Source organism: Archocentrus centrarchus, chromosome 11, assembly GCF_007364275.1.
Source record: "Archocentrus centrarchus isolate MPI-CPG fArcCen1 chromosome 11, fArcCen1, whole genome shotgun sequence".
NCBI classification, from domain to species: domain Eukaryota; kingdom Metazoa; phylum Chordata; class Actinopteri; order Cichliformes; family Cichlidae; genus Archocentrus; species Archocentrus centrarchus.
Window position 1 is genome coordinate 7,737,752 of NC_044356.1, and position 13,494 is coordinate 7,751,245.

General features: G+C 38.9%; 1 protein-coding gene across 1 annotated transcript; it reads left to right on the forward strand.

Annotated features, from left to right (window-relative positions):
* The first annotated feature begins 2,352 nt into the window (after positions 1 to 2,352).
* Positions 2,353 to 11,099, forward strand: LOC115787932 (H-2 class I histocompatibility antigen, Q9 alpha chain-like). Its single transcript, XM_030740733.1, has 8 exons — positions 2,353 to 2,488; positions 5,230 to 5,496; positions 6,399 to 6,677; positions 7,342 to 7,638; positions 8,032 to 8,127; positions 8,558 to 8,608; positions 9,339 to 9,388; positions 10,190 to 11,099. The coding sequence occupies exons 1-8, from the start codon at positions 2,437 to 2,439 to the stop codon at positions 10,244 to 10,246; spliced, it is 1,149 nt and encodes a 382-aa protein (XP_030596593.1). The 5' UTR covers positions 2,353 to 2,436; the 3' UTR covers positions 10,247 to 11,099.
* The last annotated feature ends 2,395 nt before the right edge of the window (positions 11,100 to 13,494 follow it).

A 13,494-nucleotide genomic window follows, 5' to 3' on the forward strand; every position in this document is an offset into this window, starting at 1 on the left:
TTCAGCATCCAAGCTTTCTGCCGACTGGAAATGAAGGAAGCTTTCATGTATGGCACCACCATTGGGGTGGCTGTAGCTCAGTAGGTAGAGCAGGTCACCTATTGATCCGAAGGTCAGCGGTTTGATTCCTGGCTACTCCAGGCTACATGCCAGTGTATCCTTGGGCAAGATACTTAACCCCAAGTTGCTCTCTGACGCAACTGTCGGAGTATGTATGTGTGTGAATGTTAGATAATTAAAGCACTTAATTAATCAGGTAAGTGCTTGTATGCATGGGTAATTGTAAACGTGTTGTGTAAGCACTTTGAGTGCTCATACTGAGTAGAAAAGCGCTATATAAGAACTAGTCCATTTACTGTAATAGTAACGTACTACTAAAGATATTTGTTCTTTCTTTTGTAAATCTCTAGTCTCATCTGCCGACACACTGAACACCTCGCTTTGTTTAACTTCAGCTATGGTTTCTTTTTGAACCATTTCAGCCAATCCCTGCAGAATCTCATTTTGGATTTGGTGGCTAGTATACTTTGCATTGCCATGTGCATCTAATCTTCTCTGCACAAAGGGGTCAAGCTTTGCAATTTCATTCAAAATGGCTAAAAAATTGCCTTTATTGTCAGAGTCATCAGATTCCCTGTGACCCCTGTGTGCAATATTTTGAGTTGCTGTTAATAGTAACACCTCAGCAACTGTTTTAATGTATTTTTATTTTCTTCAACTCTCTGTTTCCTACCCTCGTTTAAGGCATCAAGAATAGATCTGTTACACTCATTGACCCTTTTGTACTCAGTCCAGGCATACATTGCATTTATGTGCTGCTCTGATTTTGAATGAACTTTAAACCCAGCATCCTTAAACAAGGCTTTTTTTCCAGTTGAAAAACCCTGCTTCAGATGTGAAGGATGATTCTGTATAACTAGGAGGGAGAAATGCCTGCATGCAAAACAGTAACTGGCATTTTGAGCAGCTCTTGGTCTTTGTACCAGGAGCTGCTGAAAGCCCCTGTTCTTATTCCATGCTGAGTTCTTGGGAACTTTGTCAGACATGGCTGAGCAGGACCTTCCGCTTTAGTTCTTGAGATGTCTGGAATAAATATTAGGTAATTATATTAAGTATTTTAAGAGTATTTTTGGGCAGACATCTCAATAAGTTAAGTTGTAATTAGTTAAGTTTCTGTAGGCCCTATAGCATAACATGGGTAGTGTGTGCCTACCAACTGGTACTTCTGGTGTGCAATAGGTTGTGCTGGGTGGGGGGAGTTCAGTGCCATTTCCTTCTGGTTCACTGTCTTCCTCCCCAGAGCCTGACTCTGAATCTATATCACCCTCATCTCTCTCTGGAACTTAATTGTGAAATGCATAAACAGACACAATAACTCTCTGTCACAGCCTCTAACCTGCTGGTGATACACTTGGGCCTGGTGTCTCCTGGCTGGCTTCTCCAGGTTGGTCACTGCTGCAGGGTTCTGTCTGGTCCTGGTTTTTGCTTCTTTAAGAAGAAATGGGAGATATTCCCTTTTCTCTTCATTTGGGCTCTACACAAAATAAGAGCCTGGTATTTAGACTCCATGACTGTTTGGCAGAGACAACACTATTTTAACTATTATTTAAACTATAGTTTTTAGTTTTTTGTAGCTAACTAACATAATACTAAATTTAAAAAAGATTGATTAAATTAATTAATATAACTAGTTAGGTTATAATTCAAAGCTTTCATATGACATAGCCTACTTATATTTCAGTCATTATAAAACTAACAATGTTTTTTCACATATACTTACCACACACATTTCAAGCAAGAGCTGGGAGATACAGCCTTGTTAAATGAATAAAACATTAAAGGGGAACATGTGCACTAAAACATATGTTAAAAGAATCTGTCTAAAACACGATCTATCAGCACTAGCATGGTTAATTTTAATAATAAACGAGGCACTACGGAGCGGTGCACAACCGGTTTTTTTTTTTCTTTTTAGGAATGTATGACAAGTGCCACCTCTCATTAGGAAGGTAACACAGCGGTAAAATGTTGTAAATACCTGCAAAACTCCTCAATGGTGTACTCTAATGCCGCGGGTGTGTTTTGGATCAAGCAGGAACCACATGTCAGCTTAACCAATGAACAGCGTCAGTGAGCAGTGCGTCGGGCTGCGTTCAGCGACAGTCGGAAATTACAGTTTTCCTCGCAAATCTTTGCCGATCTCCTAAGTATTATATTTTAAAATTACCATCTCCAGTGGGGTGGCAAGGGCTCTGTTGGGGGTGGCAATTGCCACCCCTTTGGCTCCGCCACTGCTCCCACACCATTCCTATTGACTCTGATGAGATTGATGGTGACGTATTTCCTGTTTCTCTTCCTTTAGTTTGGAAGCACGGAGTCTGTTCTTCTGGACAACGAAACCCTTAAAAGTTAAAAGTCTGGATCCCAGAGGTCACAATGAAGATCCTGATGATCCTGCTTCTCCTGGGAATACAGGAGGCGGCAGCAGGTCAGTTAGGAATTCACGTTTTGCTCTTTTTATATGTCTGTGCTACATGTTAGACTTAAAACATTTCAAATACACAGCGATGGATCGTTTGATTCACTGGAGTCACGCCATCCGCGCTTGAAAAAAATTTGCGGATTTACATCACTATATGCGGTTCAACCCGTGGTGCCTTTAGGTGCACCTCGTAAATTTAGCTATCTGTACTTTAACAGACTTAAATACCACAATTTAGTGCACTTTTGTAATAGTTTGCATATTCTATACAAACTAAAGTGATACACAACATAAACAACACTATACAGGCATATTTACATATCTCCAAGAATATCATAACCAGGTTGATACAAGTATATAGCACCATGTTCAAACTCAGTTTTTTGTGAAAAGGCAAAATTCAAATGGTTAATGCAACATTTGACTACTATTAGATACTTATCAGATATGTCAAATGCATTAGATACTTAGATTCAATAATATGTGGGCACATGGTTGTAACTGCATGAAAAAGATCTAATCAAACAATTAACCTAAAATTCCTGTTCAGCCAATCCTCAAGTACATCCTTAGTCAATCTCAAGTGAAATGGCTGTAGACATTTAAAAATTTTGCAGCGCAGAAATAGAAATATGGACACAATCACTGCTGCATCAACAGATATTCAGAAATAAATAAAAAATTCAAATTAAATTGTTTTCAGCAAACACCATCATATCCTTATTAAACATGTCCTCCACTACACCTGAGACCATTTTCAAGTCATATAGCTGTAGGAATGTGAAATTATGACATCTTGAAATCACAAGAATTTCCTCATACACATTTTCAAGCAGATATTCAAAATTACATAAAAAATTGAATTGGGGAATACAAAAATCCTACAGAGGGTTGACGCAGGGGAAACACAGGAACACAATGGCACGACAACATCAACGATGCGACAAAGAACAAATGGAAACTAAGGGTTTAAATACACAATAGGTAATCAGGGCAAGAGGAAACAGCAGGGCACAGCAGGTGAGGCAAATGAAACTAATAACACAGGGGAAGCAAAACTAAACACAAAGCACAGGGAAAACCAGACTGTCAAAATAAAACAGGAAGTGACCAACCAAGGAACATGCAGACTCAACATGGGGAACTGGCACACAGACTCAGGACAGAGACGCAGACTAGTCACAACACTAGGAATGAACACCATAAGAAACACCAAGGGTCAGAGGACAGACAAGCTGACAAAACAGACACAAGACCATAGATACAGGGGGAGACAGGAACAAAGGGAACAATAATCAAAACATACTGGGGACAAAAACTCAGGAAATAAGAAACCAAACACAAAACGCTGGGCAAACGGCCCAGGACATGACACAAATCTTAATAAGAAGTAACGTTTCGGGCCACAAATTGCACTTCTTCAGACTTAGCGAGAACAAAGCAGGACTCATCATATATGTACACAATAACACAGCATGTGATGGACACTGCCCACCTATCAGAAAGGAGGAAGGCAAAAAACACACGTGTATGTAAGGTGGATATGTGTACTGAACACATATCCGCCTTTGTTGATTTCTTATTAAGATTTGTTTGGATTAAAAACGTGGTTTAGAAGCTTTGCCGGTGTGTGGACCCCCTTTTTCCTTTAAAAAAATTTTTTTTGTTCCAGCACCCAACCTTCATTTTGGATGTGCATGTCCCTTTTTCCTTCTCTCTCTATTTGTCCCATCAGTGTCATCAGACTTCCTGCCAGCTCACCCTTAATACCATCAATTAAGTCTCTTTTTGAGTGTCAGGTTTGTCAACAACGTGTTCTTTTATTGTTCCAAGTTTTAGAATTTGCCATTTCTACTGACTTCTGCAGCTAATATGACAATAATAAAAATATAATAAAAGACCTATGCAATATTTGATATTTTAGCCTCTTTAATTGTCCGTAACTTGGTTGTTCAAAAGCACAATAATAAAAACAAATAAATGGAACACAGAACTCCTTGGAATTGAAGCTCCAAATTTTATATCATTACTGAAAAACACATTATTATGAGTTTAAATGCACAAAATTGTGTTCTAAATTGATTCAGATGGGCCATAATTTGATTGATAATTTGAAAAACTCACCTGCAAACCTGATTACAAAATAAAGTCCATATTTTCTTAAAATAATATTTTTTAATAGTCCCCTAACATCAGCTTTGGTTTCACTGATAATATGATCTATCAGAGGAAAACGTTTAACAGCAGTTTTACATGAATCAAGAAAATCTATGAAAACCCAAAAGCTGGACAGTCACATCAAAATAAATCAATTAATCTAAAATGTAACATCAAAGATGGTGAAAGAAAAGAACACTCACTACAGAGACATCATGCGACACTGGATTTAAACCTCAGACTGAAGAAACTGGATCTGCTTTATATTCAAACACACGAGTGTGACAGAAGGAGAAATCATGGACTAAAGTCATCATGAATGTGAAACTATTAATGATGAAAACTAAACTGAGGAAAAGATGTTTTTAAAAACAGGTTCAAACTTCTGTTAAATACAGAATCACAGTTTTGAAGAAAAATCATCAGAAAAATCAGAATAAACTCTGGAGCTGAACATTTATTCATAATTCTATTTGGTATTTATTGAGGGGACAGCAGGATTATTATAGGATATTTTTAATGAACTCTAGGTTTTTTATTGTGTTCATTAAAAATATAAATCTGTGATGTCACATTAACTGTTCCCACAGTGACCCACTCTCTGAAGTATTTCTTAACTGGATCCTCTGAAGTCCCAAACTTCCCAGAGTTTGTGGCTGTTGGGATGGTTGATGATGTTCAGATTTATCACTATGACAGCAACACAGAGAAAGCAGAGCCCACACAGGACTGGATGAATAAAGTCACAGCAGAGGATCCACAGTACTGGGAGAGGAACACTGCGATCTCTCTGGGTCACCAGCAGACGTTCAAAGCCAGCATTGAAATTGTAAAGCAGCGCTTCAACCAAACTGGAGGTTTGTTTCTGTTTCATTTTTCTCTGATTCTTTATCTTAATGTGTTTTTATTTTTCAGTATGAAACAGATTCACATTAGAGTTTCATTCATATCACAGATTTAGATTATTAACAGAATAATTCAGAATGAATGTAAAGTCGAACTACAGTCTGGAAAGCACTGATATTTCACACCGAGCACTCAAAAAGAAAAATGTTGTTGCTGTGAAGGTGAATGAAGACAAGCTCAACTCCCGATAGTCCAAAAACCCAACAAAACAGGTCATTTTGATTTTGTGTTTTATATTTAAAACATGTCAAATTTCACAAAGCTCAGGTTAAAGTGCACTTTGATCAATTTCCCTACATCGCTTTGGTGCCCCCCCCCCCCCCCCCCCCCCCCCTCCCCCTTGTGCAGCGCCCCAATGAATTGCATATAGTGCATACCCACTTACCCACAGGTCATATAAACACACTAATGAGTGAAGAACATCACTTATGTTGGCATTTCTAATAAACTGGAGCTCATACAATGAAAAGAGATGCTTGTCACAGTTTAGTTGCTCATATTTTCTCTTCCTGCAGGAGAGATGATCCACAGTAATGTTCAGTGATTACAGATTTAATGAGGTTTATGTGACTAAAGTCAAATTAATGATAAATATATATAATAAAACTATAAAGGCTGCAGCCACACAAACTAAGGACACTGTTAATGCAAACTGAATTATAGTAAACCTTATATCCACTTTGATCATTTTAATATAGCTGTTAATCATCATTTATTGTTAGTCTTACACACATAGAAGTGCAGATCGGGTTACATTAACCTTATATGACCACAGTGCATCACTGAATAAACACTGATGTGGGATCAGTCTCAGTCTGGTTCACTGTCATCTCGGCCTCTGTTTGTCTCTCAGGTGATCACATTTTCCAGCTGATGTACGGCTGTGAGTGGGATGATGAGACAGATGAAGTGACTGGATATGACCAGTATGGTTATGATGGAGAGGACTTCATATCACTTGACCTGAAGACACAGACATGGATCGCTCCTAATCAACAGGCTGTCATCACCAAACTCAAGTGGGACAGGAACAAAGCTTATTCAGCCAGGAAGAAGACCTACTTCACCCAGATTTGTCCTGAGTGGGGCAAGAAGTATGTGACCTTTGGGAGGAGCTCTTTAATGAGAACAGGTAAAATCACAGACTTACTGGGATAATTTGCCTCATTTTTATTATGTAATGCAACTTAATAATGACCACGTTTAGCATGTTTCCTCTCTGTCACTGTCTCATGTGGCTTTAGCTCAGTAGGTAGAGCAGGTCACCTATTGATCCGAAGGTCAGTGGTTCGATTCCTGGCTACTCCAGGCTACATGCCAATGTATCCTTGGGCCAGATACTTAACCCCAAGTTGCTCTCCGACCGTCCTGTCGGAGTATGAATGTGTGTGAATGTTAGTTAATTAAAAGCACTTAGCTTAGTAGAAACATGGAAGTGCTTGTATGAATGTGAGTGCATGGGTAAATGTAAAATGTGTTGTGTACGCGCTTTGAGTGCTCTGACTGAGTAGAAAAGCGTTATATAAGAGCTAGTCCATTTACCATTTTTACCATTCATGTATTTTTCACCAGTTAATTTATTTCTTTGTTAAATTCAGAAACCTTCAGCACAGCTCTTTATAATGTTTCTCCCTCCACTCACACACCTCTTATTTCTTTATCCGACTCTTTTCCTTAAATACATTTTACATGTTTGTACATTAATATGTGTCTAAGACATTCAGACTACAGTAAACAGAAATGATAGCACGCTGTTAAAACAGAAACCATAAACTGTGTTTCTCTTTATTCCTCAGTCCTTCCCTCAGTGTCTCTCCTCCAGAGGTCTTCCTCCTCTCCCATCACCTGCCACTCTACAGGTTTCTATCCCAACAGAGCCGAGATGTTCTGGAAGAAAGATGGAGAGGAGCTTCTTGAAGGTGTGCACAAAGGAGAGATCCTCTCCAACCATGATGGGACCTTCCAGATGAGTGTTGATCTGGACCTTTCAGCAGTTGGATCTGAGGACTGGGACAGGTACAGCTGTGTGTTTCAGCTCTCAGGTGTGAACATCACCACCAAACTGGACAGAGCAGGAATCAGGAGCAATGAAGGTGAGACTGAAATCAGAGGAGACAAACATGGGAAACAGTTTATTGTAACGCAGCTCACAGGTTTTCATTTACATCAGTTTATAATACTTCTCAAAGTTTCCACCACAGTTTTTCTTAGTTTTCTTTGAAATGTTACATTTGAAACCAGATTTATTTATTTTATTTAGTTTTAGTGCTCTAGAGACAAAATGTAGTTTTTTATTATATTACTGTACTGTTAACAGATCAGGTTCAAGTTTATTGGTGAAGTATTCAAGAGAATTTAAATATATCAGAACTTTTATTGTAGGGATGAAAACAGAAATTAGTGGAACAAATATTTGTATCTACAAAGAGGCTGACTGACTGTTTTCTGCTCGTTTTCTGACCTTTTGTTTGTTGTCTGATCTGCAGGAGGTTCCCTCTCTGTGATCATTGCTGTGGTTGCTGCTGTGGTCGTTCTTGCTGCCGTCGCTGTGATCGGATTCATTATTTACAAAAAGAGAACAGGTGAGACGACCAAAATATCCAAACATGATTTTAGTTTTTGATTCTTTGTTCAGATTTCAAACTGAAAGAAGCTTCAGGTCCTCGTACAGTAACAGTACAGTGTCATTATAATATAACAGTGTTATCATAGTGAGAGCAGGTAAAGTAACAGAGAGGATTGTAAAGCAGTTGGAGTGAGGGCTGGAGGGGTCAGTGTTCTTCTATTACAGCTGTGACCACTGACATGAGTTTCATTGTTTTTACAGCTGAGTCTCCTCAACATTATAAGTACAGTTTACATTCTGAGCAGAATCAGAGACTCTGAAATTAAATGCATGCTAACAATGCAGACTGTAAGCAATGTGTTCATAATTAATGTCAGCATCACTGAAGAGCAGCTCAGCTGGGCGCTGAATTTTTCATCTCTTCATTTTTCATTATTTTTTTGTAGATAAGAAGACTCCACCTGAAAATGACCCTTCAACCCTACAGAGACTTTCAGGTATGTGTCTGTTTGTCTGTCTGATGTGCATAATGTAGTTGGATTGGAGTATTTTTCTTATATCCCATAAACCTAAATTTCCCCTCTGTGTGACAATAAAGGCTGCAGATTTAATGGCTTTATTTTACATTTTTGCTCCTATCAAAGTTGACTGTTAGATGTACAAATCATGTCTTCATGTAGTTATTTACATTTTTTGCAGTAAACCACAGAGTAATAGAAAAATGAGACTTTACACAGCGCTGAACAAAAACCTTAGAAATATAACCAGGTGTACTGTGTTCAGTACTGCAGTAACAAACCAGAGCTCGGACTCACTGCACGTTATTTTAATCCATGTGGTCTCAGGTGCTCATCAGTCTCACACCTGAGCTGCATCTGTCCTCTGAACCACCACACATCCTTACTGATGACTTCAACCTGTCAGCTCTGCACATTTTAACATTAAGACTGTTCTGACAGGGAAACAGGGAATTTTACTCCATATTTTAAATAGTTACAGTATAGATAGAAACATTCTTAGAGTCAGAAATGTTTTTGTTTTGAAGGTTTTCACACTTTCAGGTATTGAATCAAAGCAGCTGATAAACACAGTGATCCTCGTCCTGTGTTTGTGTTCATGCTGTTAAATACAGAAACTCCTCCTGTCTGCATGTAACACTGACATCAACAGATCAGACTCATTGTTTCCTTCATCATTGGTAATGATTTTGTATTTTTTTCTCCTCAGGTTCAACTTCCTCAGATGAAAGTATAACCAGCCAAACACAGCTGATCCAGGTAAGTGTGCAGACTCTCTGACACACTGTATACTCCACATACAGCATGTTTTTATCATCATCTTGTGCTTTTGCAACTTTCTACTTTGAGACATTTTGAGTTCTTGAAACATTTCTGCACCGTTCAGCTGCTCTGACTCAGCAGCTGAGACTTCAGGTATAAACCTGCCATCACCTTCATGTTACACATGATGCTTCTTCCTGCAGTTCACTGTTTCCAGGTTACAGTTTTATCTCAGTGAAGCCTCCTCAGAGGGAACAACAGAGATGCTGAAAGCAGCCTTTGCAGCCTGCTGCTATTTTTAACTGAACTAATCATTGTTATGACAGTGAACATCTCCTCACCTGCTGTTTCCTGTGTTGTAAGAAACAGAGTGCAGCCACAATCATGGCTTCCATGACATGTATATGAAGAATGATGAAACCATCTAACTGATATTTCCTGGGGATTAAGTAGCTGCAGTGATTTTAAATTGTGTAACTGGTGACATTATAGAGTAGTAACATTTGTGTGGAGATAGTCGTGGTTCTAAAAAACTGTCCTTGTGTTTGTGTGAAGCTCATGTTGAGTTTGTATTTCAGCCTTTGAGCTCAGTGTTGTTTCTTCTTTCTTTAGTCTAATTGTACCAAAGAGGGTTTAAACTGCAGCAAAGATAACTGATGTCTGTCACACATGCCTGCAGTCATCTTTGTGCTTTTTCTAAAAAGCCTTAAATTTGTAGTTTTCACACTGATTCTATTTGTTGATGCATTTTTAATTTTCCAAACACGCCTCATTAATTATTGCTGAATCTTTGAACAGGAGGAACAGAATGAAGTAACTTCACTTCATGAGGATTCAGCTTCACTGAATACCTGAGGAAACGTTTCTGCTTTGAAATAAAGACATTTCTTTATTCCAGCCACAACACAACATGGACACAAGACTCTGTACAACACAAAAGAGCTAAATAACTTTTATTTATAGAAATAAACCAGTGATGTCATGAATATTTTTCTATGAGAAATTTCTCAGGTTATATTATATAACTTTATAATGTGGGTGCCTGCAGTGCTTTAGATAAAGATTATGTATTTAGGAATGATGTTTATTTACTGGGGTGTGTGTGTGAGAGAATATTATCATGATTCACTGTGAATGCTTCCTTCAGCCTCTCCCTCACTGTAGTTTTCCTTCACGTCCTTCCTGATTCAGGATTAAAGGGGAGCTGTGGTACCAGCTGGAATTGAACCAACAACCTTTTTCTTGCTAAGTAAACATGTTAAACACCGCACCATCGGAAGGATCGTGATTTATGTTCACTTTGCAGTTATTGATTTTAAATAAGCACCAACACGAGGAGTCTTGAAATACTGAGTTCAAGAATAAATCTTTAATAAAAAGATCAATATTTTACTTTAGTGTATAAAGAGGGTATCGAAAAAAAGCAGTAATATATTATTACCTCATTTATGTTTGTCCCACCCCCAGTTTATATGACATAGATGAACAGTCCTGAAATGATATGTATATCTGTAGATAGATATGATAGATGGTGATATGTATATATGTATGTGTATATTTTATTGGCCTTTGTTCTGTCAGACTTAATGCTCCTATCAGAATTATGCATCAAATTGTGTGTGTGTGTGTGTATTTATAGTTGTTTTTGTTGTGTGATGTTTCAGGTGTGTTTTGATTTATTGATTCAGGGATATGAGGTTTTGTTTTTGTTATACTATAAATGCCAAATTGTATCAGTATAAGTGCAGCTAAATAAAACTTTAATATCATGTTTGTCTCATTTGTGAATGGACATTGATATTAACGCAGTCTGATTACAACCAGTTTACACAGAACCTCAAAGCAGCTCCAAATACTCAGATATAATTTTACTGTAAAAGCAGGAAGGACACAATCATGTCAGTGTTGTAGTTGAACTACTTCAATAGAAACATGATTTTTCCTTAAGATTGTGCAGATAATTTGAATTCAGTTTTAAAATTGTTAAAGTTAAAACGACCCCCTATGAGCAGCACTTGGTGACAGTGGGAAGGAAAAACTCCCTTTAACAGGAAGAAACCTCCAGCAGAACCAGGCTCAGGGAGGGGGGGTCATCTGCTGAGGGGGGAGAGAAAAAAAGCCATGCTGTGGAAGAGAGCCAGAGATTAATAACAATTAATGATTAAATGCAGAGTGGAGTATAAACAAAGTAAATAAGGTGAATGAAAAGAAACAGTGCATTATGGGAACCCCCCCAGCAGCCTAGGCCTATAGCAGCATAACTAAGGGAGGGTTCAGGGTCACCTGATCCAGCCCTAACTATAAGCTTGATCATAAAGGAAAGTTTTAAGCCTAATCTTAAAAATAGAGAAGGCGTCTGTCTCCTGAATCCAAGCTGGAAGCTGGTTCCACAGAAGAGGCGCCTGAAAGCTGAAGGCTCTGCCTCCCATTCTACTCTTAAGTATCCGAGGAACCACAAGTAAGCCAGCAGTCTGAGAGCGAAGTGCTTTACTGGTACTATAAGGTCTTTAAGACCTGATATCCTGATAATAATGAAATACAATAGTCCAGCCTAGGATACAAAAAAGCGGTCCTACATATTTGTTTAATATGTGCATTGAAGGACATATCCTGGTCAAAAATGACTCCAAGATTTCTCACAGTGTTACTGGAGGCCAAAGTTATGCCATCCTGTGGCAACAATTCCCAAAGTCAGGAGTGCTGTGGCCCACATCTTTATCTAGATAAATACATTTATATAAATATGTAACTGTGCCTACTTGAATGAATTTATTACTGTCACCCCCACCCCCCGCAGTATAGTCACGGCCCACCAAGAGCCCCATGTTTTCATAGTTTTGTCTTAGTGGGACCCTCCTTTGTTTTTCACTGGAATAATGAGCCAAATCACACCCTCAGGCTCTGTAAGGGTGGTTTGACAAAGACACAGAATCAGCTGCTCTCCACAATCAGCTGATTTAAACTCAGTTGGGATGAGCTGGAGTGCACGGTGCCGTCGACTACTGACCAGCTCAAAACTCCAGATGATGACCTGTTACAACATTTAAAACATACTTTATCATAGAGACTGTATAACAAGATAACAGACTTTATTTTCTCCAATATTTTTAATTATTGAAATAAACAAAAACTTTACAAAAAAGTCAAGGGAGCAAAAAGAAACAGTTTAAAGCAACAGTGTGTTTGTTTAACAGAGATCTGAGGCTGGTCTGCAGCTTCAGTCTGAATATTTCACAAAAATAAAGACTCGACTTTAAGCCTAAAACAATCAGACCAACTCTGAACTCTGACCTTCAGCGGCACAAAAACACAACACGTGGTTGATGACCTGATGTGGAACGAATAAAGACAGGAACGTCTGCACAGCTGTGCTTCAGCTCTCTGCTGTGCTCACATCTCATACTGCTGGGAGGTTCTTGTACCACAGAAGCCTGCTGACTGAAATCAGCCACAATTGAAGGCAGACTGCTGATAAAGAGGCGACTTACTGAGTATGCATGATGAAACTCTTATGATTTATTTACATTCATGTTGTGGACAGCTGCTGAATCTGGGTCCAGCTTGATTCTCTCTCAGCTCCGTTTTTGAGTGTTTTAAACACTCGTTTATCTTTCATGGAATGAATCCTCCTCATGTTTTTACACTGTTTATAGATTTTTAATGAATCTTGATGCACATCTTTAAAAAGTCCTTCAAAAAGTGCATTTAAATAAATAAAAATCACTGCGAGTCGTCCTGATTGAGTGTGAATGATGGGTCATCCGGTGCTCGCGGGGCCGTACCTGCACCCCCTCTGCACCCCCCCTGCAGCTCTCGGACAGCGAGGATTCGCATCATCACAGCTTCCATGGTGGTGTCATTGAGGGGGGCGGGCAGGAACCACAGAGGGCTGCTGGGAACGCAGCTTCGATCGGGCTGCAGGTAGAACAGATCGCTGCGCTGCCTCACCAACCCCGGACTGAAACATGGGGACAAGAATGAATGGATGGATGAATGAATGAATGAATGGGTACAGGGGGATTTTTGGTGAATATACAAATAACAGCCACTTATAACTATAAACTAAGCTCTGTCCTAATGTGCTGAAAGGTGTCAGAAACACT

Excerpts from the sequence above, each read along its gene's own strand:
- LOC115787932 (XM_030740733.1), top strand. The coding sequence starts at position 2,437 with ATGAAGATCCTGATGATCCTGCTTCTCCTGGGAATACAGGAGGCGGCA. Across the intron at positions 6,678-7,341 it reads GAGCTCTTTAATGAGAACAG|TCCTTCCCTCAGTGTCTCTC; the intron begins GTAAAATCACAG and ends TTTATTCCTCAG. Across the intron at positions 8,609-9,338 it reads AACCCTACAGAGACTTTCAG|GTTCAACTTCCTCAGATGAA; the intron begins GTATGTGTCTGT and ends TTTTCTCCTCAG.